This window comes from Dendrobium catenatum, unplaced genomic scaffold (assembly GCF_001605985.2).
Source record: "Dendrobium catenatum unplaced genomic scaffold, ASM160598v2 fragScaff_scaffold_249, whole genome shotgun sequence".
Taxonomy (NCBI): domain Eukaryota; kingdom Viridiplantae; phylum Streptophyta; class Magnoliopsida; order Asparagales; family Orchidaceae; genus Dendrobium; species Dendrobium catenatum.
Genome location: NW_021318711.1, coordinates 1043620 through 1070884, shown reverse-complemented (window position 1 = coordinate 1070884; position 27265 = coordinate 1043620). Strand labels below are relative to the sequence as shown.

The 27265-nt window shown below is 35.8% G+C and overlaps 2 protein-coding genes across 4 annotated transcripts; both read right to left on the bottom strand.

Moving 5' to 3' along the window:
• Positions 1 to 1507: 1507 nt before the first annotated feature.
• Positions 1508 to 10759, bottom strand: LOC110102847 (cytochrome c-like). The gene is made up of 2 exons (XM_028693277.1): positions 10542 to 10759; positions 1508 to 1797 (listed from the first exon to the last, which is right to left on the bottom strand). The coding sequence occupies exons 1-2, from the start codon at positions 10651 to 10653 to the stop codon at positions 1523 to 1525; spliced, it is 387 nt and encodes a 128-aa protein (XP_028549110.1). The 5' UTR covers positions 10654 to 10759; the 3' UTR covers positions 1508 to 1522.
• Positions 10760 to 13191: 2432 nt separating this feature from the next.
• On the bottom strand, positions 13192 to 26741 carry LOC110102858. Of its 3 annotated transcripts, none has more exons than XM_028693275.1 (10): positions 26549 to 26741; positions 26257 to 26466; positions 21670 to 22674; positions 15703 to 16050; positions 15215 to 15273; positions 15038 to 15136; positions 14735 to 14828; positions 14370 to 14465; positions 13585 to 13673; positions 13192 to 13507 (listed from the first exon to the last, which is right to left on the bottom strand). In XM_028693275.1, exons 2-10 carry the CDS (start codon positions 26326 to 26328, stop codon positions 13483 to 13485), a joined length of 1887 nt encoding a protein of 628 aa, XP_028549108.1. In that variant the 5' UTR covers positions 26329 to 26466; positions 26549 to 26741; the 3' UTR covers positions 13192 to 13482. The 3 variants fall into 3 exon arrangements, with proteins under 3 accessions (XP_028549108.1, XP_020687009.2, XP_028549109.1); XM_020831350.2 differs by having other exon boundaries at positions 26257 to 26426; XM_028693276.1 differs by having other exon boundaries at positions 15038 to 15133; positions 26257 to 26426.
• Positions 26742 to 27265: the final 524 nt, after the last annotated feature.

Here is a 27265-nt window from a genome sequence, read left to right as displayed (position 1 = left end):
GCAGAGAGAAAGGTACAAAATAATTAATTTTTATACTAAAAAATTGCTTTAAAAGCAGAAAGAAAGTCATCCCAAACTAAGCCTTAGGCTTCATTTGGAATGGCTTTCTTATTCTTCTTAAAGCAACTTTAAGAAATAAGGCAACTTTAAGAAGTAATAAGGAAACCGTCTCAAATGAAACCTTAAGAAAGATAAACAAGTAATTTAATCAAATGCAATATGAATCTTATTAAGCCATGCAGCTTCTAAGATGCTTAATATGTAAGTAATAGTAATCCATGGAACTAGGGGTTTAAATGAGTCAAGCCGACTCGTGAGCCAGTTTGGACTCAACTAGATAAATGGCTCGTGAGCCTAAAGAATCGAGCTTGAGCTAGCCCCGACTCGACTTGTAAGCTCATAAGCCGGATCATTTAAAAAATATAAATATAAATTATACTTAAAATATATTATAATTTTGAATTTTAAATAAAAAGTTGTTAAAAATATTTAAAAATTATGATCAAAAGTTCTTATATTAAGTTATTATTTATTATAAATCATAATCATTTTCTCTATTTCATAATAAACGAGCCGCTCGAACTAGTAGAATAAAGCTCAAGCTCGAGCTCAAGCTCGAACTCAATTAATTAATGAAGCTCAAGCTCGAACCAAAGGTGACTCGAGCTCGACTCGTCTCGTTTACACCTCTAAATGGAGCTATTCATGTGATTTATGCATCTAACGACAGATTACATAAAAAAAAATGCTACATTGCCTTACTTCAAAAAATAATTTTAAATATATATTTCTTTCTTTATAAATATGTAATACAAAGTCATGAGTTATAAAGTTTTCTATTTTTTTCTCTCTTAGTGCTAATATATAATTTTTTCAAAACTACATGGTGGACAACATAATACAACAACATCAAGCCTTTATCCTACTACGTGGGGTCAACTACATGAATCTTTTTTTCTCCATTGTGTCCTAGTAAGAGTCAAATTCTCATTTAATCTAATAAAAAAATGTCATTTCTAATATTTTCTATAATATTTTCTAACCAAGTCTTTTTAAGTCTACCCCTACCTTAATATAGGTATAATCTAATACATCTACTCTCCTAACCGAGTTATCAGAAGGCTGTTATCTTATGTGACCAAACCATCTAAGGTTATTCTCTCTAATCTTATATGCCACTAGAGCTACTCCAACCTTTTCACATATATACTCATTTTGCATTCTGTCTATAAGAGTGAAGCAAATCATCCACCCGAGCATCCTCATCTCCACAACACTCAACTTAATTTTATGTTTCTCTTTTAATGGAAAGCATTCTACACCATAAAGCATTGGGGGTCTCACCGCAATTAAGTGCACAAAAAAATATTAATCTTAAATAAAAAAACTATAAGAAAAATTAAAATTATTGCATAATGACCACAAAAATTTTGACAGCCCCTTTAACCTTCAAAACATAAAATTATACTTGTATACTGAAATCCTGAAACCTAAAACTCAAAATAACGAGGAACACAAAATATCATAAGGAAAGATATGCTATAAATTGATTAAAAAAGATTAAAAAAAATGTGATTAAGTAAACAGAGCTATTGAATGCCAAGAGGAGCATAATAACCACTAACATTCCTCCTTCAAGAAAATCAAATGCTAATGATAGTACCTTCTTAGGATTAAGCAAATATTCATATAAAGTAGACTCCTCCCAAATCACAGCCTTATTCTTGTTTGCTGTCGAGTAAGAATATCCAGAGGTAGTACCAGATTGCCGTCCAAACAGGCCATTCAAATTTGGCCCTAAAGATACAAATCTAGAAATTTAGACTGTCCTCTACCGCAGAATGTTACATATCAAATGTTAATATAAACAAGAATAAGAAACATAAGTAACATATACAGTACACAACCAATGAGAGCTGGATTTAAAACTAGAGAAAGTTCAATAAACTTAAAAACAACATTTGCCAAACTGATCAGCTACCTGTTTTATTTGATCTTTTAATAACTTTTAAAAGCAAGGTTGTGAAAACGAACAATAAAAAGGAGAGGTTCATGGTTTGATGGTTTAATCAGAGTCGAACCAGGGTTGAACCAGATGATGTAATAAATACTAAAATTTTAACATATATATATTGAAAATATAATTATATGTATATATATTACAAATATAATTATATGTTAATACAATATACAAATTTTATAATATAAAAAAATTATGTTTCTAACTTCAATAAATTATATGCATTTTTAACCCAAATTTGCATTTCAAGCAATTTGAATATTTGATATTTCAAGCACATGTAAAATTCTCATTAAGTTTTAGTCACGCATCATAAGAGGAATTTTAAAATGTAAAGCACAAATCACAAACAAAAAATCAAGTTGCACGATGTGACAAGCTAGCAGTTTTATATTCTAATTAAATTTATTTACATAAGCATATGATTTTAAAAATATATTTAAATTAATTACATAAAATTTAATATTAAAATTTTTATTTAAATTAAAAAAATTATTTATCGTACTGGCTGGTTCAACCAAACCGAAGCCGGTTTGACCAATTACTAGTCGAACCGGCAGTTCAAACCAGTTCAATACAAATTTGATTTTTCAACTTCTCCGGACTGGCAACTGAATCTATTCATGGTCGAACCGGCCGGCCAGATCCGATTTTAAATACACTGTTTAAGAGTAACATAACAGAATAGAAACATACAAGGATTAAAGATTCTACCTCAGCTACAGTACTATTATGAAAATTTAAGCAATTTAGTTCAGCAGTGTATGGTTTAATGGTCTAGCTTTATCTACGAGGCCACAGCCATGCCTTGCTATCCGGAATCATCTAAAAAAGTGCAGCCGGTAAAGCAGCCAATCTTGGACATGTCGGCTGAACAGCTGCCAACCTGTGATCGTCCCAAAATGAGCAGTGCATTGTGAGGCCGAACAACAGGCACATTCAGACGATGTGTGGAGTGCCTAACCAAATTTATACTTCGCATTCAGCTTCAGTTATTGAATTTAAATTGACGTTTTTAAATGGTCTAAATTTCAACCTTAAATGGAGGATTCAGCAATCGTATACACAGTTTCAGTAAAAACAATATAAAACTTTCATGTTACGAACAAATCTATGGAAAAATGGAAAGTGAACACAAAAAACAATCTAAAATCAGGGGAGTTGACTTAGATCAGGCAGACCTTTAGGGCAAATTGGCATCACTTTATTTATTTATTAATTTATAATCCCTTGATTTCAGATGGCCAAAACATTAAGGTTCTAAATAATCCAACTTATGGACTTGGTTTTCCCTATATGATGTTTGATTAACAATCTGATCATGCCTATAGACTCTTAGCAGCATCCACTTTGAACTTAATGGTGTGATATAAGAACACCACCATCAATAGTTTCCATCAAGAAATCAAATAATTAAAGTTCTGATCCATTTGATATTTCAATGATCTAATATTCAAATCATGATCATACGATTTGATTAATCACCTATTTGATTCAATCACCAGTACTACATTTAAGAGGATTTCACCCTTCTGAAATCATAACTTCATATGGCAGAAGGCTCCATTTTATTGTGTTTGTCAATAGGCCATTCAAAAAGATTCTAAGAAATCTCATAATTTTTTTTCAAGAACTTCTTGATTCATGCAGCTTCAGTAGCATTTCTTTGTTAATAAACCTCCTGCAATTATCCAAAGTCCAGTCCAACTTGTGTTATTTAGTTTGACTTGATTTTACAATAATGCCGCCTCTTTTCAACCTACAAAAATTGATGAGGCATTGAATTCTAATCAATTTTTTTGCTTGAATTGGCAAGAGGGTGGTTCTTAATCTTCCTTCTTCAGCAATGAAGGCTTCACTTTTGAAAACTCTAGTCTGATTCTCTTTTGGAGGATGTGATTTTCTTCCTTCACGAAGGCTTTGGTTGGCTAGAGATACTATGTCTTTTACTCAATCTTGACCAAACTTTAATCACCTTCATTTTGGTCAAGTCAATCATGGCAGTTGGGTTTTGGTACATCAACAGATTCAGCAATGATGCCATAGATGTGTTGTACTTATTAGTCAATTAAATTATACAGTGCATATGACCTTTGCCTAAAATAAAGAAAGCATGACTTCTTTCTTATTCAACAAGGAAAAACCAACTCCAACAGAAAATTTTGACCTAAATTAATAAATATACCTACTAGCCTTGTTGTTATTTTGCCTGCCATATATGACCTACTCTTTTTAAGTAGAAAGATTTTTCCTTCCTTGGTGAAATGACACTAATAAGATTATAGATGTAGCATTCGCATACATATTATGAAGGTAAGAGTTGTCAAAGATGACTTACAAATGTCAAGTGAATCCTCCTCAAATACCATCTCATCAATGTAATTCTTGCTATTGCAAACTTCGAATGATACTAGCAATCAATTTTCTTCTTAGGTCCCTTCTAAATCCAATCCAAAAGGTAAGGATTAGGATGGGTTATAGCATCCAGCTCTAATTTTCACATCAATGTAGCAGAAATGAAATTTTTCTAGTTGTGTTGATGCTTGCACTGATAACCTCTTGCTTGACCTATATCCTTGATGAAAAATAACTCCTCTCATGTGTCCACATTGAAAGATGACTACACAATTATATCCTTAAGCGTTGTCGTTAGAGAAAACATAGATCTACCTTGTCCAATGAACTAAGCACAATGTTGTCCCACCATAATAGCAGCTATTTTTCTTTACCATCTTTCTTCTACTCTTTCAATATAGAGTTTAGAGTGTAACTTCCAATATTTTTCTTTGATATGATCCCGTATCTAGCAATGATCATAGACCTAGCAAGGGCATTAATCTTGTACAAGAAAAGGACCATTGTCGTTCATCTTTTCCCTCTTTTGAAGAAAGATATATATTTTCGAATTGTTCTTGGGTATTAATTTATTTTTGCTTTATGGTCACTATCATCATATTCATTGGTTAACATAAGCAATCAGGAAAAGTCAGAGTTTATTTGCAATTTGAAAATGAAACTCTAAAGTATGGTTCATCAGTGTTTGTACCTCACTAAAATTTATTCCCAATAAGACTGTGATGGAACTCTATGGTATACTCCTTCACAAACTACCTTTAGCATTACTTCAAACAGTGTCAATTCTTCCACCAATCTTTTATATACCACAACTAGGTAGAATTTCCGACATATTAGTTTCTTAGAGACCTCCCAAGTCACCCTTTGATGGTCATTCATCTTCAAAATGGGTACACCACTATATCATGACATAATGGCTTAACTTCAATTGTGCGAAGGCAACCATGTCATGGGCCATAAAGTGAAGATTTCAACTGGTTGGTCTTTGCATCTAGCTTCTTGGCATCATCCATCCCATCATATGCAGGAATCTCCACCTTTGCTTCTATTTTGAATGATTACATCAATTATGAGTGGTAGTCATATCCTCATCTTCATTCTCTTCAAATATGTTTACATCTAACATAGGAAGAGGAGGAACAAGACTTAGCCCAGTAATCATAGCGGTGATTGTTTGCATCCTTATCCACTCCATCATGGTTGCCATATGTTTCAATACTCTAATCACTTGATAAGCTAGATTTGCTATAGAATCATTGTTGACCGTTAATTGGCTTTATTGTTGTTGTTGATGTTCTTGCTTCCATCTGTTTATTGGTTTTTGATACAACTCTAAGACAACAAGTGTTTATCCACCTCTTTATATCACTTCTATGTTTGTACCATGAATCAAACAAATATCAGCACTCTAATATCAACTTGAACCGTAGAATAATCTCTTAATTGAGTTTTCATATTGTAGAGAGTTTTCTCTCTCTGATTTAAAGTTTTCCTCAACTGGACATAAAAAAAAATGTTGTTTTAGAACAAGATGACTTCAAAACAACACTATAGTCTATAATTTTCCATTATTCCTGTACTTGAATTAACTCTAATACTTGGTTCAGCTGGACACCTTTTAGATTGCAATGTCATCAACTTTGGACCATAAAACCTCAAGAAAAACAGAGGCGACATCAACATACAGCAAATAAATAGCAGAAGCAGCGAACAGCAAGTAAACAGCGAGTGAATAGCAGTAGACAGCAGCCAACAGAAGAAGAAATAGTAATGGACAGCAGGCAACAGCAGAGGAAATGGACAGCAGGCATTGAAAGCCTTTGGCTACGGTAACAGAAAACGAGGGATGGAGTGAAGGGCTTCAGCTGGAGAAGAATGAGAAGGAAAATATGAGCTTTGAGAGAAATTTCTGCTTGCTTTCATTGTGGCCAATTGGCATTTCAATAGGTAATTACGGCATAGGATAAAATTTAATCTACTCCTAAACAAATTCTACAAAAACAAAAAGCCCTATCTACAATAATAAATTATATAAGGCCCAATCCACCAGAAATTATTCTACTGCTGAAAAAATTCAAAACAAGCTCATACAAACATGATTTTTAATTCTCCCTTACCCTGTCATTAGCTTAGTTTGCTAAAATTGCCCAACGTCTAGGCCTTCCATCTCCTTATAATGACTCATTGGAAAGATGATCTCATCTAAGGAATCTTAGCAAAGTCCACTTTGATAACAGTGTGATCTAAAAATAACACAATGAATAGAATCCATCAAGAAATTGGATTATTAAAATTTCAAAAAATACAAACATTCACTGATTTCATGATTTGATACCTAAAACATGATCTTAGACAATTTAATTATCACTAATTAGATCTTATCTCCAAATCAGTATGTCAAAAAATCTCCATCAAGATTGCATAATTTCAAAAAATGCTGAGTTAGAGAAAATTCAAAGTTTCTTTCCCTGATGTATCAACGAAATGAAATTCTACTTATATAGGATGCTACTATCAAATTTGACAAAGCTTTTAATAGACTTGAGCAAAGGGATCCTCACTATTTCAATGAATTTCAGCCGGGTAAAGGAGTGCCAACAGATCCTAATTGGCTTGATGTTAAGAGGCTGGTGGCCTTTTTAAGGGATTGTTCGGTTTCAAGTATCATGGGTGTATTATAAAATAAATGCATAGGTCTTGAGATTTTTGGTGCTCGGTTAAAAGTAAAACAAATGCAAAATAATATTCAAAGGAATTTGAATTCCCCAGTTAATTCATTTATAATATATTTAAAATTCGCCAATTTGGGACCGCATAAGTGAGGCTTTGCTAGTCGATCGCAGTCTCCACCAAATTCCACCTACCACTGCTAGATTTTACACTTAGTTCAATTTTTAAACCAAATACAAAAAAAAAAAAAAAATCTATTGCATTTATTTTACTCTCAACCAAACAACTCTACGTAGATCAAATACACAATTAGTACACACTATTTAAAATATTCTGAATTTTAAAAACTTGGAACCAAATAGCCCCTAGAACATTTCTTTTATCTAAGCGAATTTCAAGTTTAGTTTGTGTAATACTTTCTTTTCATGAAATTAGTGAAGTCCATCATCTTCTCAGGGAATGGCAATCTAATAGAGATACTGAATTCAAAGGAGTTCACAACTGAGCTTGCAAGGCTGGTGAGGAAAAAAAATCAGATTTTGTAACCACTGGACATTGGACAAAGTTCCACTGAAGGGAGCGGATAATTGGTGCAAAATCAGATTCCCGTTTTATTTGAATATATAAGAAGCACAAAAAAAAACGGGTTTGTGTTTTTCAACAAATCCAAGTTAGAAGCACAAAAAAAAGTGGGTTGGTCAAAAAATCCAAATTGGAAGCACAAAAGTGGCATGGATTGGTCAACAAATCCATTTTGGATTGCACTAAGGGAGAATATGGAACAAGATGGTATAAGTTCTGACATTTTGCTATGGTAAAAAGTGGATAGCACTAGACTCCCCAAATTCACTTATGGCTAGTGCTTTGTTGGCCATACCAATCTTTTTATTTGTTGGCCATGTCAATCTTTAGAATGGATTCAAAATCTGCATTTAGTACTAGAGGATGCACCCTAAATGTGTTTAGGAGTTATCATACTCTTAGAATTATGCAAAGGATTATATGCTCCTAAGGTAGGTTTCGAGACCGTGGAGCACAATGTGATGTTGAGCTAGTTTTGTAGGATAGTTTAGAGTTAAAGGTTTTCTAATACAACTATGATCATGCAATGAATGTGGATCACATAAATCAGAGGCCATTAATCATTATTTGCAAAACAAATTATACATGAATTTGAACCAAAACTATGATGCAACAATCACTTTACTCCAAAAATCAACAATACATTTGAACAACAAAAAAACATCAAGCAATTGAATTTTACATTGCCATCTAATTATCACCAATTCAACCAAAATTAAGACCCATGCATTACCAAAACCAAAATAATAAAAAGACAATAAGTAACAAAAAGATATCAGCCTAGTGTAGAAGATTCATGTCTCACACAAATACGAGTAGATAACATTCCAAGAAATTAGGTAGTCTCACATGCACCACATTCAAAAGAATCATACATCTAACATGCACACAAGATTGCAACTGGAATAAAAAATTTCAATTGAATCAAAAAGCATTCACTACACCGTTCAAGATCATTAATTTATAATTCCCACTCTCCAAAAGATGATCACATTTGATGGTGGATCCGCTCAAGTGAGTTATTTAATTCATGGAGTAAAAATCATAATTCTTGGTCAAACCACCAAATAACCCACAGAAAGTTATGCTCGGTACAAGAAACAATAGATTTGAATCCTTTTACAAAAATCACAGAAGTATCTTGCCATGGAAATCACAAAAAATGATGCAACAAATGTAGATCAGACCAATAAATTAGGATTAGTAAACCAAAGGCCATTAAATACCCAAAACTTCATCACATGATTTTTGAAGATGTACTAAGAAAAACAAATGGACCAATGGTCCATCAAATACAGTGATGCTAACACCAATAAGGAGATGGATTTAACTTTAATCACAGATAACGACCACTAGCAATGGACCCCTACCTTTGTGATCCTTTGACCAATAGGTTTAAAGGATATAAACAAAATTGGCTGATGCTGTAAATGATGAGTTTGGCTCATCCATCCATATTGCGCTACACTCTATTTAGCATGCTAGTCAGGTTAAGCTCAACTTTTAATAAGCCCATTGTGGAACTTTAACAGGTTTGCATTATCATTGAGACCCTTCAATATTCACCTACATGAGAGTAGTGGTGAGACAGCATTTATGGTATTTGATTTAAGTGCTTAATAGCTCTAATGATAATAAGCACAATGAACGGTCATTAATAGATACATTACACATTTTAAGTACAATACACTCCTGTTGTGTGATGATTGCAAAGCATCAATTAGAAGTCCTTTGTTAAGGGCATTTAAATCCATCAAGTATCTTTGATCTAATAAAATCATTACTAAATGTGGAAAGTACATCAATCTACCGAGCATGTACAAAATATTGAACCCATACTGATACAAAATGTTAATATCAGGTAGGGGATTGATGTTTTTATTTTTTATTCAACTCGATTAAAACAAAATTAACCCCCTATGGTGGAAATGATCCAAGCTTTACTTATTGCATGGACATAGGCAAGTAGCACGTTTCTTGAAATTTCTCAAAGGATAGCATTCTTTCTTCACTCAAGAAGGGGAATTACTTATCATGCATGCACTTTGAATATTATCCTGCGCATGATAGTAAGAATAGCTCAATCTTTTTTTTTCCAATTTCTCCCCAAATAAGAAACTTTATGTTCAGCTTAACACACACAATAAGTTTTTTACTATATCAAAACATTATTCTCTTTTGTTATCTTCATATACTTCCATATTATTTTTGGCTCTACAGGAGTAGTTTTTACAAAATACTCTACAAGTTTGTGGTATGATAGAATCGATGAATGAGCCTCAATTGAACCTTGGTAGGAGGAGCAATCGCAAATCACACACGAATGGACACCATCTGAAGATTGTACACCTTCATATATTTATTCTTTATTATTAATTTTTCATATTTAAACAATTTATTTGTTCATTTTCATGCAATCGTATCCCCGCATATTTCCAACAGTGTGAAGTAATCAATTGAACAAAACCGAGCCTTAATACTCTAACACCAACTGGAGGAAATCCTATATTAAAAGAACCCAATCGGTTAAGCCTATCCACAATATCAACCAGTTAAGCTGGCAACATAAAGTTGATCCAGACCATAAATGACCAAATGCGACAAGGGATCACTGTATTTAACCAAAAAAACCCCATAAATATTCTTACGAAGGAGTGATAAAAACGAAGAGCAAATGGCCCTAAACACGTCCTTTAACCGAAAAGGGAGAGGAAAAACAGCAAGAGAAAAAAATCACGAATTGACAAATGACAAATGGAGATCTCGAACTTTAGAGCAATATCGTGAGAAAGTACACCAAATCAATGAAAAGGCATTCCGAAGCAGCAAATCAAGGACAAGCTTTACAGAAAGAGTTTCATGAAGAAAAATCAAATAAAAAAACATGAGCCCGCAGATCGGAAAAGAACCACACCTTGCTTGTGTCCTGCTCCTTTCTCCACCGTGTGGCACTGCGCGCACTTGGTCTTGAAGATCTTCTCTCCGGCCTTTGGATCGCCTGGCGGGGCTTCCGAGAATGACGCCATTAGTATTTCTCAACGTGTCAAAAGACGTGTTTCTTCCACGCGACCTCTCTCTCTTATGGCTAGCTAGGGCTAAACTTCCGAACAACCTCTCTCCTTATGTCGAGGATTAAATATTGGTCGGACGAACCTTCTGGAGTCGAATTACTGCAATGCCCTCACCCAAGAAATTATGGGCATCTATTTATACTTGTTGAGGTGTAATTGAAGAGAGATTATTACATCATCCAAATTTTATTAGGGCATTTAATAAATATATAATTTTATTTTTTGTTATGTATTCATTATGTATTTTTATAGAATTATTATGATTCTCCCATTCGAATACCGCACATAATAATTTCTCATAATTGAGGCATGACGATCTAATAAATTCAATGCCCTCACCCAAGAAATTATGAGCATCGATTTATACTTTTTGAGGTGTAAATATTGACAGCACGGAAGAATCATCAGAATTCTGTGATGATATATAATAAATATATAATTTTATTTTTTATTGCGTACTTGTCGTGTAACACATAGATCTAGACGGTTCTCCCATCAAAACTCCGCACGTAATAATATCTCATAATATAATTGAGGCACACGGCTTATGCGCTGAATCTCACGAGCTAATAAATTCAATTTGAGTTAGTCTCAATTGAATTTATTTATTTTGGAGCTTTTTATTTAAAGAGTGATAATATAAAATATATTAATATTTAAATATTTAAATATAAAATATTTGACATTTATATTGCACTTTTTTAATCAAATAATTACTTGTTATTATTTCTGAAAATTCGTGAGCCTCCATTACATAGATAACATATTATTATAATAAAAATAAAATATAAAAAGAAATTTTAAAAAAGACAAAAAAAAAAAAGAAATGTGAGTGATTTGACCTGCAAACCTACATCCACTCTCCAAATTCTGTACTCAAGCATTCCAATATTATTTCATCTTTCTCCTCCTAATATGATAGAGAAGTCTCTCTTCTTCGGCGAATTATTGCGTCCGGTCACCTGACGTCCGGACAATCAATCCATATGCACCATGTCATCCAAATATAATGGGCTCCGGTATATTTTGCTGACGTGGTGCTTCTGGATTGATGTCCGGACGAATCCAGACACCGGACGCAATAATTTGCCCTCTTCTTCACACACCATAACTAAACCCTAAACTACTTCTCTTTAATTAATCTTTGCATGGAATAACTCTAATCTCCAATAATATTTAAAAATCTTAATATGAAATAATGAATCTCTTATATGAAAATAGAACAAGCAAAATTTTAAAATAGATACATTTCAAAAATAAATAAATTAATTGAATATTAAAAAAACTAAAAATATGTGTTACTGTAGCAAATCACCCGTTAAACGATTTGTCCCAACTGAGTTAGCAATGATTCACCCATTAAATAAATGACTTTGATTATATTTAATTTTTATTTTCAATATTTAATTAATTTCTTTATTTTTTAAAATTATTGATTTTAAAACATTGTCATCTTAAATAAGAGGATCATAAGAATATAATTTGAGAATAACCACAAAGTGAAACCTCACACAATCATTCAAAAACATTTGAATGCTTCGAGGAAGAGAGATGTTACTTAAAATTTTTTTTCTCAAAATTTGTGACTACATAACTAGGGGTGTCAATTTTTGACACGACTCAAAAAATCCGAGTTAGGGTCAACCCAGACCCAAAACGAGTCAAGTTCGGGATCAACAAATCAAACCGTTTTAAAAATCGGGTCGGGTTCGAGTTGACACAACAACCCGAAAATGACACAAAAACTCCTATTTGACTCGAAAACCGGAGATTGACCCTTTTTTGATCCGATTTTGACCCAAAAATCGAAGATTGACCCAATTTTTTACCCGAAAACTAGCAATTTTAGGTCAACTTCGAATCATTCGTGTCGGGTCGAGTTAACCTGATCACGAATCGGGTCAGGTTCGATTCCGAAAAGCTGACCCATTTTTAAAAACGGATCGAGTTCGGATTGACCCGAACAGTGCCGTGTCAATTCCAAATTTGACCCGAACACGACCCGTTAACCCAAATTGACACTACTAATCATAACGTTTCAAAGAGTCAATGAATATCTCTTCAATTTTTTCTTTATCCTTTTTATATTATTAGTTAATAAAAAATTATAAAAAGTTACTATTTATTAAGTATTACGGTCAAATTATACAATATGATTAATACAATTCTTCTCAAAATCCTAAAAAACATCTGCGTTTATTCGAACTATAGGATTGCTATCACAATTAGTTCATTTGCCGTCTATACGATAATAATTTGGTCAGTACAATTGGGGATCATACAAAACTGCTATCAAAGTTGCTCAGATTTTACCGTATTGCTCATCCAAATCAAAAGTAAAAAATTTTTGTATTAAAAAACTGTTTTAAATTAAAAAATTGCTTTAAAAAATAATAAGAAAGATATTTCAAATGAAATCTTGATTATCTAATCAATGAATCCAACCGATCAAATTAACAAAAAATTAGAGCATTAAGAGATCAACAACCCTACTAAGAGTGGAAAATTTTTTGCTGCTCTTTCTTCATAATTTCATATCGATCATGCTAGTACATGTGTGGCAGAGAAGTTACATAAATGGCATGTTTATGGCTTGAAAAGATACCAAGCGATTAAGATATCTGAACTACATTTCTACCAAAACTACATTTTCTTGCTAATATGATAATGGGAACTAAGAAAACATAACTATACTGTAAATGATAGAATGATATTTACATGCAAAATCGACCGTTGTGATTAGTCATCACTTCCAGCACTGCAATGGCTGAAGCTCGTACCAGTTTAACGCCAGCGGGGCTTCTCCGGCCTGTACCCAAATTAACTTGAGGGTCTTTCTATGGAAGCGAAGGAGCAAATGCAAATGTTGAGAAAGCCTTCACTTACCTGGGCTTCCTCCCGACTAGTGAATTATCACCGAGCTGTGAATTCTTCGTATTCACTGACAACAGATCCTTGATCCTTGATCGAGCCATCTGTAGGAATTTAACATAGAAGATAACAATTCTTTCATTTTTCAAATCAAAGTTCAGTGCAATATGATCAATAGGTTCTTGCAATGATTAGTTGCCTATTTTATAATATAGAAGTTACGGGGTTCAACTATGAAAATAGCCTCTACAATAGGAGAAATTATTAGGTGCAGAGTCTGGACGTAGAGGTACGTCTGGACTACATTAAAATGTTAACATGTTGAGTGGACACGTGGATATTCAATTGGATTTATTTTTTACTTTGTATATTTAATGTGTTCGCGGAAATTTAAGCTAAGCGCACCAAAAATGCAGCCAAAGCGCGGGTAAAGCACAGTCAAAGCATAGGTAAAGCGCAGTAAAAAAACGCAACAAAAGAGCAATCAAAGCGTAACTAAAATACAACTAAAGCACAGTAAAGCGCACAAAGAAAACGCAACCAAAGTGTACTCCACGTGTCAAATTTTAAGTAGATGTCTACACGTATCTCTACATTCAAGCTCCGCACCTAATAATTTCTCCTACAAAACAGGAATAAGCTGCATAAATCAACAGCTCATAGTCTGCATTGATGCTGAAGCCTCATGCACTAATTACAACCTCTTCTCTTTTTTCTTTTTTTTTTTTAATTTCTTCGTGAACAACAGGGCTCTCAAGCAAATGGATAAAGAAAGAAGATATTGTTAACATTATTCTAACCTTTATATTATCAGGGTTCTGGTTTCTGGAGATCACAGAGAAAATAGTGGATTTTCCCTGTGCTCGAACTTCCTTCAAACATGTTTCATCATTAGCCTGAAAAGTTTAATTCAGAAATCAGCAGAAGGTTCACAGGTTAATGTTTAACGAAGGTTTTCAAAGAAATTCTCTTAGTCCACCGAGAAAAGACATTATAAAGATTAAAACCATTATTATGTTTCCCTCAAAGTGCATTAGAGATTTAGAAAATCTGTAGATATTCTCAAACAAACTCGTTAGGGACGCAACAAAACTATCCTATGCAGGTTGCATAATCCTAATAACATTAGTTAATGGCAAAAAGAGGTACAAACTACGTCTATTACCTTCTGTTTTCCATCTTCATTGTTCCTTCTGTACCTATTAGAGTTGGTTCCAACATTTTTACCACCTTTACAGCTCGTGGGAAGGTTTACAGATCTGAAAAACCACAGAGAGAAGGCTTTTAATAGTATAGAAAATGTAATGCCATGCACAAAATTTGCAGCAAAATAATTTTGGACTCCTCTAAATAGCAAGAACATGACATAATTATATTTACCGTTAACATGTACTTCTAGCAGAGAGATTCGCTTGTTGGAGAGAAAATTCAAAAAATGAAGCAGACAAGTTAATAAAAGGTCACCCACCTCGCTTTTGGTGGTCTAATCACATTGTTTGCACTTGCTCCCTTGAGGTGGATTGCTTGTCCACTGGTGACTAGAGGTTGTCTTCTAGGTTCATGCCCGCTACAATATTAAACCAAAATATGGATAAGAAAGAAAGCAACATTTAATATGCTCCTTAAACTAACAGAAAAAAATCACCTGCTTTCCAGTTTCCCCCTCTTCTGGCTGTATGGTATGCCTGGTCTACTTGAAACAGCCTGTTTGTATCAAATTAGACAAAGTGGATTATCAATATTATCCTTTAACAAAAGCATTAAGATACGCCTCCTAAAAAGTAACAAATGAACTCCACAAACGAATTATAGCAGCAAGGAAATCAAACAAGGAATAAAAACACCCTACAATAGCACATCTAAAGCTTGTTCTGAAGTTTCTTTTCAAAGTTCATACAATTAACTGCATATAAAATAATAAATGTAAGGAAAAACCTCTCCTAAATGCAAAATTAGGAGTTCCGACCTCATCTTGAAAATGAAGGACACATAAAATGGGAAACTTTTAAGAACTAAAGGAGTTTGGACCGAATTAACATAATTATACATGCCTTTGTAAAACTTGCAGATACAACATGAGCAGGAAATGGCATAGATGAGATCAATAAATACTACTGCTGCAAGAAACCAAACCTTTGAATTGGTATTCTTATGAGGAAGTGGTGATGAAGACATTATGTTTTTAGCATCATATCTTGCTGAAGCACTGATAGAAACAACAGCTTGCTTTCCAGTTGCGAAAGAAAATGGGCGAGGAGTTGTAATCTTTGAATGCATTTTCTTGTTTGATTCATGTGAAGCAACTGTAGCATGTTTGCTGCTTGAAATTCTATCAACAGTTTGTTTATGTGAAACAATACAGACATTCTTCTTTCCATTTCTCTTTTGAGAAGAATCTCTCAAAACTTGTGTCAACGTAACCATTACTGATTTGGATTTGAGTTCTGAATTAACAAAACCTCCAGCGACATTGGAATGTTCCTGATAGCAAAATAAGATAACAAAATAAACTAATATCCAGTATTAGAAGTAGAAGCAGTCATATGCCTCAGCAGCCAAATTGGTGATCATTTGGTCATCAACAACTATTTTTCAAAGCTGAGCAAGATTCTGCAATTTGAAAGAAAAATTTATCCTCAGCATTGTTCCCTCGGTTTAAAACAGTAACACTTAGGAATAATGCTTAAGCAGACTAGAAACCTTCTGATTATGTAACCTCGGAGCATATTCATCCAGAGGAGAAATTGCTCATAAAACATGAAAAGAATGGCAATACCAGTTAAATAAGCTATTCTAAGTTCTGGAGTGCAATAAGCTCTGGATTTACTTCTGGAGAAATTGCTCGTTAAATCAGATATTCTAAGTCCCTGGAGTTCCATACACACTGGGTTTACTTCATTAAATGTCAGAACTTAAAGTTTCATATGTTAGTTTGTTCTTGCCTCATAAGTTAATGTGTTAAATGGCTTCATAGAGACACCCCAACTTATGCTAAAGACTTTTTGCATTCAAATTTCAAAAGACCCAGGGGAAAATCACATCATGATTCTTATTTTTTTCACCTAGTTGCACATGGGTGGTCAACATCTACAACAGAAAATTATGAATATGATTTCACGAAAAATAAGCTACAAAACTTCAAACTCCTTTGCTCAACAAGACAATCAGGGTGTTACACCTGGACCGGTCCCGCTGGGACCGGTCCGGTTCTACACGCGGCGGCTCAAAGCCGGGCGGGAACCAGGCGGAGAACAGAGAGGGGAGCAGGATTTCGGTGGGCCCAAGCATGGGCAAAAACGCATTGTTGGAGGGAGAATTTTGAATGAGGGGCTGTTTTAGGAAGTCCATTATTGTCCTTTATGATTAATTTGTATAATTAGGAGATTGGGGGAAAATTGGCTCCTCATCTTGAATTTTGAAATTTAATTTGAGATCTAGGTTTTGCTTTGGGCTCTTGGCATCGCCGGAGATTGTGGAGAGTACGTTCTTCCTCTTGGATCGAAGACAATTGTATCTTGATTATTTTGCTTTGCTTCTAGTGGAATACAAGTCCCTACTTGTGTTTTCTCTCATTTTCTTCCTATTTCTTGCAGTTTTATCGCTGTGGACAGCAGTTTTACTGTTGGAATTTTACTGATTTTGGCTAGGAAGTCTTGTGATACAAGTACTTCCTATCAAATTGGTATCAGAGCATCGTCTTGGGACCATCGGCGGCTGAAATTCTGAAATTTCAGCAAGGAATCGTCGTCCGCAAGAGGAATTCTCGACAACCGTGGGAGAAAAGATGGTCGGAAGGAAGGTAGAAGTTCTGGAGGGAGAAATCGGCCAACTGAAGACCGATTTGGAAGAAAGAACTGCCGAATTTCAAAATCAATTCGTATCCATCCATTAAAAGATGGATGGGAGGTTCAGGCCTTGGAGGAAATGATGAAGAAGATGTTGGAGGGCAAGCCAACGACATCGGAAGCAAGGGAAACCACCGGAGACAATGGGAGATACGGGAACCCGAAACCATTGAGGGGGAGGGACACTACGGAAGTGGAGATCCTTGACGGGAATGACGGAATGCCTCCGCTAGAACCACTTTCTAGGGAGGAGATGAGCATGGGCTATGAAAGAAGAGGTGCGAAAATTTTTGGGAGAAGGAATGAGTTCTACCGTCGAGGGAGCTGCATGGAGCAGTGATGTTTTCAAAGATGGATCTTAAATCGGGCTACCATCAAATTAGAATGAAGGGGACATTCATAAGACAGCGTTCAGAACACACGAGGGGCACTATGAGTTCTTAGTGATACCATTTGGGCTCACTAATGCTCCAGCAACCTTCCAATCCTTGATGAATCAGTTATTCAAGCAGCACCTCAGGAAGTTTATCCTGATCTTTTTTGATGACATCCTGGTGTACAGCAAGACTGTGGAGGAGCACTTGGAACATTTAAGTGTGGTATTGGAAGTGCTTCAGGAGCACCAGTTGAAAGCCCACTTGAAGAAGTGCAGTTTTGCTCAGGCAAGCGTGGAATACATGTGGTATCTCAAGGAGGGGCAGCGGACCAAATTAAAATTGAGGCAATGTAGAAATGGCCGCTACTTAGGAACCTCATAGAATTGAGGGGTTTTCTATGATTGACTGGATACTACAGGAAGTTTGTGAAGGGATACAGTACCATTGCCTGGCCTTTGACTGAGCAGCTGAAGAAGGACAATTTTTGCTGGGGAGAGGCAGCCACCCAGGCATTCGAGAGGTTAAAGGAAGCCATGACGACTGTTCTTGTCCTAGCTCTTCCAGACTTTGGTCAGGTCTTTGTAGTAGAGACCGACGCTTCAGGATATGGGTTGGGAGCAGTGTTGATGCAGAACCACAGGCCTGTAGCATACTTTAGTCAAGTGCTATCAACCAGGGCAAGACTGAAGTCAGTGTACGAGAGAGAGCTGATGGAGATTGTCTTGGCTATTCAGAAGTGGCGTCCCTACCTTTTGGGGCGACATTTCATTGTCCGGACTGATCAAAGGAGTTTAAAGTATCTACTGGAGCAAAGGATGGTGACTGAGGAGCATCAGCGGTGGCTCTCCAAACTGTTGGGCTACGACTTCGAGATCCAGGACAAGCATGGTTTGGAAAATAAAGCAGCTGACGCCCTATCCAGATGTGTTGGGGAGCTCCAAGAGCTAGCTCTGTCGGTACAATTGATGGTCGATTGGGGGGCCATCAAGGAAGAAAGCAGGCTAGATGAAGAATTGGGAAAGATCAGGGAGGATCTGCAGAAAGACAAGAGTAGCCATCCGGGCTACTGCATCAAGGGGGAGAGATTATTGTATCAAGGGAGGTTTGTGATGCCACGAACTTCCGTACATATCCCCCACCTGTTGCAGGAGTTCCATGGCAGTGCAGTTGGAGACCATTCAGGAGTTCAAAAGACATATAGGAGGCTAGCAGCGGAGCTCTATTGGAAGGGCATGCATAAAGATGTGGAAAAGCTGGTGGCAAGGTGTGAGGTGTGCCAAAAAAATAAATATATGGCGATGGCACCAGGAGGGCTACTCCAACCCTTGGAGCTTCAAAACAAAGTTTGGGAGGAAGTGTCCATGGACTTCATTGACGGCCTACCTCGCTCAGAGGGATTCACAGTCATTTTGGTAATGGTGGACCGCCTCAGTAAGTATGCCCATTTCGTCCTCCTGCGACACCCTTACACCGCAGTGTCAGTGGCGGTAACATTTATTAGGGAAGTGGTTCGATTACACAGAATTCCAGAATCTATTGTGTCGGACAGAGACAAAGTGTTCCTCAGTCAGTTTTGGATAGAACTGTTCAGAATGCAGTGCACAATTCTCAAGAGGAGCACCGCGTACCACCCACAGACAGATGGACAGACATAAGTGGTTAACCGGAGTTTGGAGACATATTTGAGGTGTTTTGCCTCTGAAACACCCAGGAAATGGGCTAAATGGTTGTCGTGGGAGGAGTACTGGTATAACACTTCGTACCATTCAACATCCCAAATGACTCCGTTCAAGGTGCTCTATGGAAGAGACCCCCCACACTTAGTACATTATGGGAAGGGAAACACATCTGTCTCTTTAGTCGAACAGTACTTAGAGGAGAGAGACAAGGTGTTGGAAGAGTTAAAGAAACATCTGGAGAGGGCACAACAAATAATGAAGAAGCGAGCAGATACACACAGAAGAGACATACAATATGAAGTGGTGGAGAAAGTGTTTTTGAAGCTAAGACCCTACAGACAGAGATCAGTGGCTAGCAGGAGGAACGAGAAACTGTCCTCGAGATATTTTGGCCCCTATGAGATCTTGGGGAAGGTTGGAGCAGTAGCGTATCGTCTGAAGTTACCCCCCTCCGCTACTATACATTCGGTGTTCCATGTGTCACAGCTGAGGAGAGCCCTGGGGGAGCACGCAGTTAGCGCCGAATTACCAGCAACAATGACGGAGGATTAGGAACTGACGTTAGAACCCCTAGAGCTTATGGGGGTAAGATCAGATCAAGAAGGCAACAAGTGTTGATTCAATGGAAGGACCTCCCTGAGTTCAACGCGCGACTTGGGAGCCATTTGAAAGAGTGAAAGAGCAATTCCCCTCCTTTCACCTTGAGGACAAGGTAAGTTTTTGGGAGGGGAGTAATGTTACGCATGGACCGGTCCCAGCTAGACCGGTCCGGTTCTACACCCGGCAGCTCAAAGCCGGGCGAAACCAGGCGGAGAACAGAGAGGGGAGCGGGATTTCGGTGGGCCCAAGCATGGGCAAAAATGCATTGTTGGAGGGAGAATTTTGAATGAGGGGCTGTTTTAAGAAGTCCATTATTGTCCTTTATGATTAATTTGTATAATTAGGAGATTGGGGGGAAATTGGTTCCTCATCTTGAATTTTGAAATTTAATTTGAGATATAGGTTTTGTTTTGGGCTCTTGGCATTGCCGGAGATTGTGGAGATTATGTTCTTCCTCTCGGATCGAAGAACAATTGTATCTTGATTATTTTGCTCTGCTTCTAGTGGAATACAAGTCCCTACTTGTGTTTTCTCTCATTTTCTTCCTATTTCTTGCTGTTTTGTCGCTGTGGACAGCAGTTTTACTGTTGGAATTTTACTGATTTTGGCTAGGAAGTCGTGTGATACAAGTACTTCCTATCACAGGGCTCAACTAATCCAAAAAATATCAATTTATTAAGTCATGATATTTACATTTTAAAATAACACTTATCATAACATTTGCATTTTAACAATTAATATCTTGCAGTCAGATTACTCCTAAGTAAAATTTCAGAAGTCCGTTAAAATTAGTAACATCTTCCCAGATTTTATATTTCCATTGTATAACAATAAATTGAAATTTGGTAGGTTCCATCAACCAAAATGGACTAAATTAGGAAAGAACAATTAAGAACGATGCATTAACTGCCAAAAAATGTTATAAACATTCCAAGTTATTCAACTTTTACAATTGGCTTCTAAACAGAACAAGTTATAACTGGGAGAACCTAAAGTTAGGTCGGTACCAAGGTGCAAAATTAATTTAAAGGACAAGAAAGCAAAATTAAGTTCAGATAATTGAACTAGATAATTCAGGCATAGCAAGCTTACAAGTCACTGTGCAGATGTGATCATTTAAAAACAAAACTCTACATTAAAAGAATCAAGAATGACCCAAGCAAGGTAAATACAAGTACAAATATCAAAAGCAACGCGTCTATTGACAAGCTATTTAAAAATTTGTTGGCACAAAACAATTCTCAATAATAAGCCACGCCAAAATTCATGCCAGCATGCAACATTATCAGGAATATTAGCTTCAACCAATCTAAGCTAGTCACCTGTAAGCCAAGATTGTTTAAAATTAACTTGCAGCTAGCTAGGTGATCCACACACTTAGTGGTGTGACAATTCCACATCAATAAATATCTAATCAAATCAAAGAAAATGTTCTCATAAGGACACTTTCTAAAAAAGTTGTTTAGAAAAAAAAAATGAGCTAATTCTAAAACAGCTATGTTGGCAAACATCAATTGGAAAAAAAAGGAAACAAATTGAGCATATCATAATTTCAGAAGAAAATGCATTGCTCTTAAACCACTTAACAGATTGGTTAACCTTTTTTTCTTCTGCGTTCAGCTTATCCTTCAAAACTTTATGTGAACTTGAAGAATAAAAAGAATCATTTGGAACAAAATTTTCCGTTTCCTTTGAAATCACTTCATTAGCTTGGCTTATGAAGTCTTGCTGCTTGCAATCTTCAATGCTTGCTGTGATAGGTTCATGATTACATGAATTTTGATCCAATAATTGAAACTGCTTAGAATTTTGAGAGTTTTCACCCATTTTCTCATCGTCAGAAGAATTAACGGGTGGATCAGTTTCAAGTAACACAGTTTCAACATCTATACTCAAGGGTACTTCAATTGAAGCATTTTCTCTATCAGAACCAATAACATAATCTAATTCATCCCCATGACTCTTCTTTCCTATAACTCTCTGATTTTCTACTCCAATCTGTTGTGAGATGCTTCCTGATATAATTCCCCGTGGCTCTAGTTTCTTCTCATCTCTTATAAATTCATGCAGCTCACTATCCGCAATACTTGTTCTGATAGGTTCATGATGATATGAATTTATGTCCGAGATTTGCCAATGCTTCGAATTTGGAGGGCTTTCACCATTTTTATTTTCTTTTGAGAGATTTGCAGGTGAATCAAGTTTCACTAATGCAGTTTCACCATCAACATCCAAGGATACTTCAGTTGTAGCTTTCTCTACACCAGGAGCAACAGTCTTTAGCATTTCCTCCACATCACTCTTGCTTGGTACAGCTCTCTCATCTTCTCTGATCTTTTCAGAAACACCATTATTGTGGCCACAATTTGATTCAGGCTCAGTGTGTTGGTTTTCCTGCAAAGTTTTCATAGTTCGAATTCTCTTGTAGTATTCTTCAAAGTACGCCTTCTTTTGTGCAACCAAACCTGGGGCCTTACATTTCTCGAGCTCCTCTTGATACCTGTTATGAGTAAACACTGATCTCTTTTCCCATGATAATGGCTCGAGAGCAAATCTTCCAAAGGATATGGAACCATGATCAAGCATTTGGGAAATTGAAATTTCCTGAAAGAAGAACAAGGCAATTAGCATATTCTAGTCATGCTCAGAACACAAGAAATTTGCCTTAAATAAACTGTCAAAAGAGGATAAGAGATTTCAAAATCAAGTAACACACAAAAATTGCTCTGCCACAACAACTATAAGCCAAAGAATACAAATACAAAGTCACCAAAAAAGACAGGGCCCTGTCCTAGTGAAGCCCAACATATGAATATTTGAATCCATCATAAAAAAATCGTTGCTGATATTTAAACAATGGAGCAAAGGTACATCCAAAGGGCCACCAAGTCATGCGGAGCAACGATATAGCACATTTAAAACTCAGAAAATCTACGAATTTGTGTTCTACATGCTAATTGGATGTATAATAAGTTATTTTCTAGCAAAAAAATTTTTGATTTTATTGAACACCGCTTGGCACTTGGGCACAATGTCTAATAATTTTTTATAAAATTAGATACAACCTCTACTACTCCAACCAAGTAATTTTACAAAGAAAACTTATATAGATTTCCTCACTTTAATTATCCATTACTAAACAATTTCTCTTAACAACATCACTTCGGTAGAATTATTCCTAGGTTTTATGCTTGGAAATACAATCAAATATATTAAATTTTATTCATACTACTGCATTTAACTTTGTGAGCATACATACAAACTGATAGAACACAATCATCTCCAAGCAGTAAACTGCTGTTTTAAAAACAGCAATAACACAGTAAAATTGAGAAAAACTGTAGAGAAATTGAGAGAAAAACAGTGGATTTCGCTAACGAAAGAGACAAATCAGCACACGATACAAGTTTCTTCAATTCAAGAGGAAGAAACAACCCTCCAAATATCTAGCCAAGAGAGTAGAGCCCAAGCACACCAAGGAAATCCCAAATTTAGATTCAAATTCAAGATGAAACCCTAACCCTCCCAAGAGAAACTAATTAAAGCCAAAAGGAAAATTACAAATTCCCTAAACAGCCCCTAACTCAAATATTTCCTCCAAAGCAATATTTAATTAGCATGTGGGCCCCATATGACTAGCCGGCCCTCTCTCTCTCCCTTCCCGGCTTCCTCCCAGCTCCTTGGGCCAATGCCTGTAGACATAAACCGGTCCACTAGAGACCGGTTCAATGGGTTCAACCGGCCCAAGAGGGGCTGCCTAACACAAACTTATAGATAATCATGTTTCTAAATTTTCAGTCTGCATTATGATTTGTCATTCCACATTCCTAATGTCTTATCTTGTCTGTATCTTGTGTATCCATTATTCAAATTTATTCTTAGAAACTACTTGGCATAATAACAAAATATCAACAGTATTTCTAAAAAAAGCAACTTCAAAGAACCATTAGATTTGAGTTTGGCTATAAAAACTTCTGAAAATTATTACATTCTACATAATTCAATCTCCTACAAGTAATAAATGGGACTTCTATTCTATCTACAGAGAATGGGAGTAAAAGGCTATTAAGCTTCTTTTCTTATTGATACGTAAAAAAAAATCATTCTGATCATGCACGAATCTTGAGGCAAAATCAAGTTGGAAACTTCCGAAATTAAAATTGGGATCATCGGAACTCTGATTTCAGCAAACTTATAGTTGAATTGATAGTCTCAAAATACAAACCCAACAACACCAAATTAGACTCAATCCAAGCTCAACTGGGTCCAAAATTCAAAGACTCGAAGCACTTTTGGAAGGTTCAAACTACAATTTGGATTACCAAACGGTTTCCAAACGTGACACGCTTATAGTTGAATCAAGCGGCTCGACGAGACGAATCCAACGAGCCCAAGATCGTCAAGCTTCCTTGATCATAATATTCTTGGGAATGACAAATGCTTTGTTCACAAGAGTGGAAGTAAGGGTTGAAATCAAAGATCATTGAGTTGAACCAACCCTTGAATCTTGAGATTGATCATGGGGTGTAAAGAGCCTACCATATTCTAGCCTTTGGGCCTTCAATTGGTCATTTCTTTCCCCTCTATCAAAAGTGAGTGATGAGTTTTCATCTTTCAAAAGTGTGTACATCTTGGATTTAGAGTTCATATAAAAAAACCATAGATGAGATCCTATCTAATTGCATGCTGGGAAAGAAAAGAGGGCTATCCTACCAAGTGTGATAAATGTCAAATTTAAGGTGGCCGATCAAGTTTCTCTTGCACTATACTTGAAAAAGATTGAACATCTTTTGCTTGACCAAAGTCGAGGAGTTTCAGAGCTCAAGAGAATGGGCTTTCACTCTAGGGCCCACCTCATCTATGTGTTCAAGCCCTCAATTACCTAGAGATCTTAGCATGATGAAAGAAAATGACCCAAAACTTAGCTATGGTATAACATTCCAAAGATCTTTTGGAATTTCCACATAAAGACTGGACAGTTTGACACCCATTTATGGAGATTCAAGTTCTAAGCTCAAATGAAATCCATTAAACTAGTATTTTCTCCACTAAAATTGGCACTTCTTAAGGTAACATATGAAAGAACTTCCATAAACACTCCCTCTATCAGAGCATCTAAAATTCTAGACACACATAGTGCCAACAAGGATGTGAAAGAAAAATGGCCAACCAACTATCTATAGCTTAACTTCATCAACTTCAATCTTTCTTATTGCTACAAAATTAACAAGATCTAGAGTTTTGGATTAATCCTCTCAAAACTAGGTTAATAAACCCTAGAAAACTCGATGGTTAAAAGACCATGTGAATAATCTAGGAGTAAACTCAATCTTTATTCCTTAATCATATTAGTAAAGGGAAAAAAAAGGCTCAAAAGTGTCAAATGCAAAATCAATTCCAATCCCAACTTTTAAGGTGGCTAGTGACAAGCAAGAGCAATAACAATAGAAGCCGTCGAATATCATGCAAGAGTATAATTGATCATTTACTATGAATTATATTTTAAGCATCTTGACCGATCGATTCAACGGAAATTAACATTGACTTGGCCCCTTGTCTATATGGTAGAACTTATCAAAGATAGATGTAGCATCAAAAGCTTTTAAGTAGGCAGAAATGATACTAACATACTCTGAGGATCAGGGTCCCACCTAGTAAATAGGACTAAGGAGAAAAACTAACCAAAAGTAGAGAAAGATTATGTGCTCTTGGGTGTGGTTGGTAGCATGTTCCATTTCTCTTTTTGGATGAGACTCATTTGCATGGTGGTTGACTTAGATTTAAATCCATCACTACTACCTTTTATCTTGACGAATTAACTTGCACAATATAGATGAATCTACTCATATGATCAAGAGACCATAATGGTCTTTTGTTATATCCGTCCAAAAGATAGTTTTAGCTGTAATTATTAAATTGCTAAATAGCTTAGCATTTAATAATCCGCTTTGAAATTATTAATATATGACTCGGCCCAAAGCCCTAGCATCTACTTTCCATAGACTCAAGCACGAGATCTCAGATAAGCAACAGCAATTATAGTTATAACCAAGAACAGTACCAAACTCAGGAATACCAGATAATATTTACCTAAACCAAGCAAAGGGGGAAAAAAGAACAACTCTTCAAAAATAAAAATGAAAATGAAAACCGACAGTCCATCCAACCAAAAAAAAACCGGCATACCCTAGAGTCGTCCTGGTCATCCAAATCCTCGCGTGACCAACCGTAGCAGCTTCGATCCACATCAGTTGCCATCTCATAACACCAACCTTGACCTACACACCAACCAGATCCGGAGAAAAAGTACTCTTATGTAGACAAGAAAATACCAAAAAGCTTCTTCCTCCAGTCCACTGCAAGAAAACCCACCGTTTCAGTACCGCATATTCCAAACTACAAAAAAGGGTAAAAATTGAGGGTTTAAGGTCTCAAGCAATGGCAAGAAGGCAAAAGAAGATAGATCACAGAGACAAACCCTAGTCCATATACTCCGAAAATTGGTCGAATCCAGAGCTTCAACAGAGGAACAAAGAAACCAATAGAGTAGTTCTTGGCACTTAAATGGTGTAATTTGCTTCAGTGAAGCGTGCTCAAAAGGCTGAAAAGAGGAGAGATTGAAAGAATGGCATCACTAAGCTTACTTAGCCTGACAAGAAGACTGTTATTACTGCTCCCGTCTGTGCATTACTATCACAGGTTATTGTCCTCTGCCACTGACAAATACCATTTGTTGAGCTTTACGCTACATTAACTTTAGTTCAAGCCACACAAAAAAGTAATCATCTATAGTCATCCAAACAACTCAAAATATTTCTAATACATTATATTCTATTTATATTATATTATAATTTACTTTGTATTCATTGCTCAACAAACCAAATATCCCCTTAGTTGAACATTTTTTAGAGATGAAACTCTTCTTAGGTTTCGTTTTGGAAGGCTTTCTTGCTGCTTCTTAATACAGTTTTTAGTACAAAAAAAAAAATTTTTGTATTAAAATCCTACTTTAAGAAGCAGTAAAAAAGCCGTCCCAAACGAAACTTTAGTTTATTAGTCGAAAGTCAAACTTCCAATTGAGACGTCATGAAATTGAAATTTTGCATAAACATGTGAGATTTGCAATTAAATTTGCTTAAATTAAAAAAAAACTAAGAGTTGCTGGTAGTGACTCGGCTAATATTATTATTATTTT

What these genes read in the sequence shown, in the direction of transcription:
- LOC110102847 (XM_028693277.1), bottom strand. Translation starts at nt 10,653, where the DNA reads ATGGCGTCATTCTCGGAAGCCCCGCCAGGCGATCCAAAGGCCGGAGAG. An exon ending in AGGAGCAGGACACAAGCAAG is followed by an intron (nt 1,798 to 10,541) that starts GTGTGGTTCTTT and finishes TTGTATCTTTAG; the next exon opens with GGCCAAATTTGAATGGCCTG.
- LOC110102858 (XM_028693275.1), bottom strand. Translation starts at nt 26,328, where the DNA reads ATGGCAACTGATGTGGATCGAAGCTGCTACGGTTGGTCACGCGAGGAT. An exon ending in ATGACCAGGACGACTCTAGG is followed by an intron (nt 22,675 to 26,256) that starts GTATGCCGGTTT and finishes TTCTTCTTTCAG; the next exon opens with GAAATTTCAATTTCCCAAAT. An exon ending in TGAACGCAGAAGAAAAAAAG is followed by an intron (nt 16,051 to 21,669) that starts GTTAACCAATCT and finishes TTTTGCTATCAG; the next exon opens with GAACATTCCAATGTCGCTGG.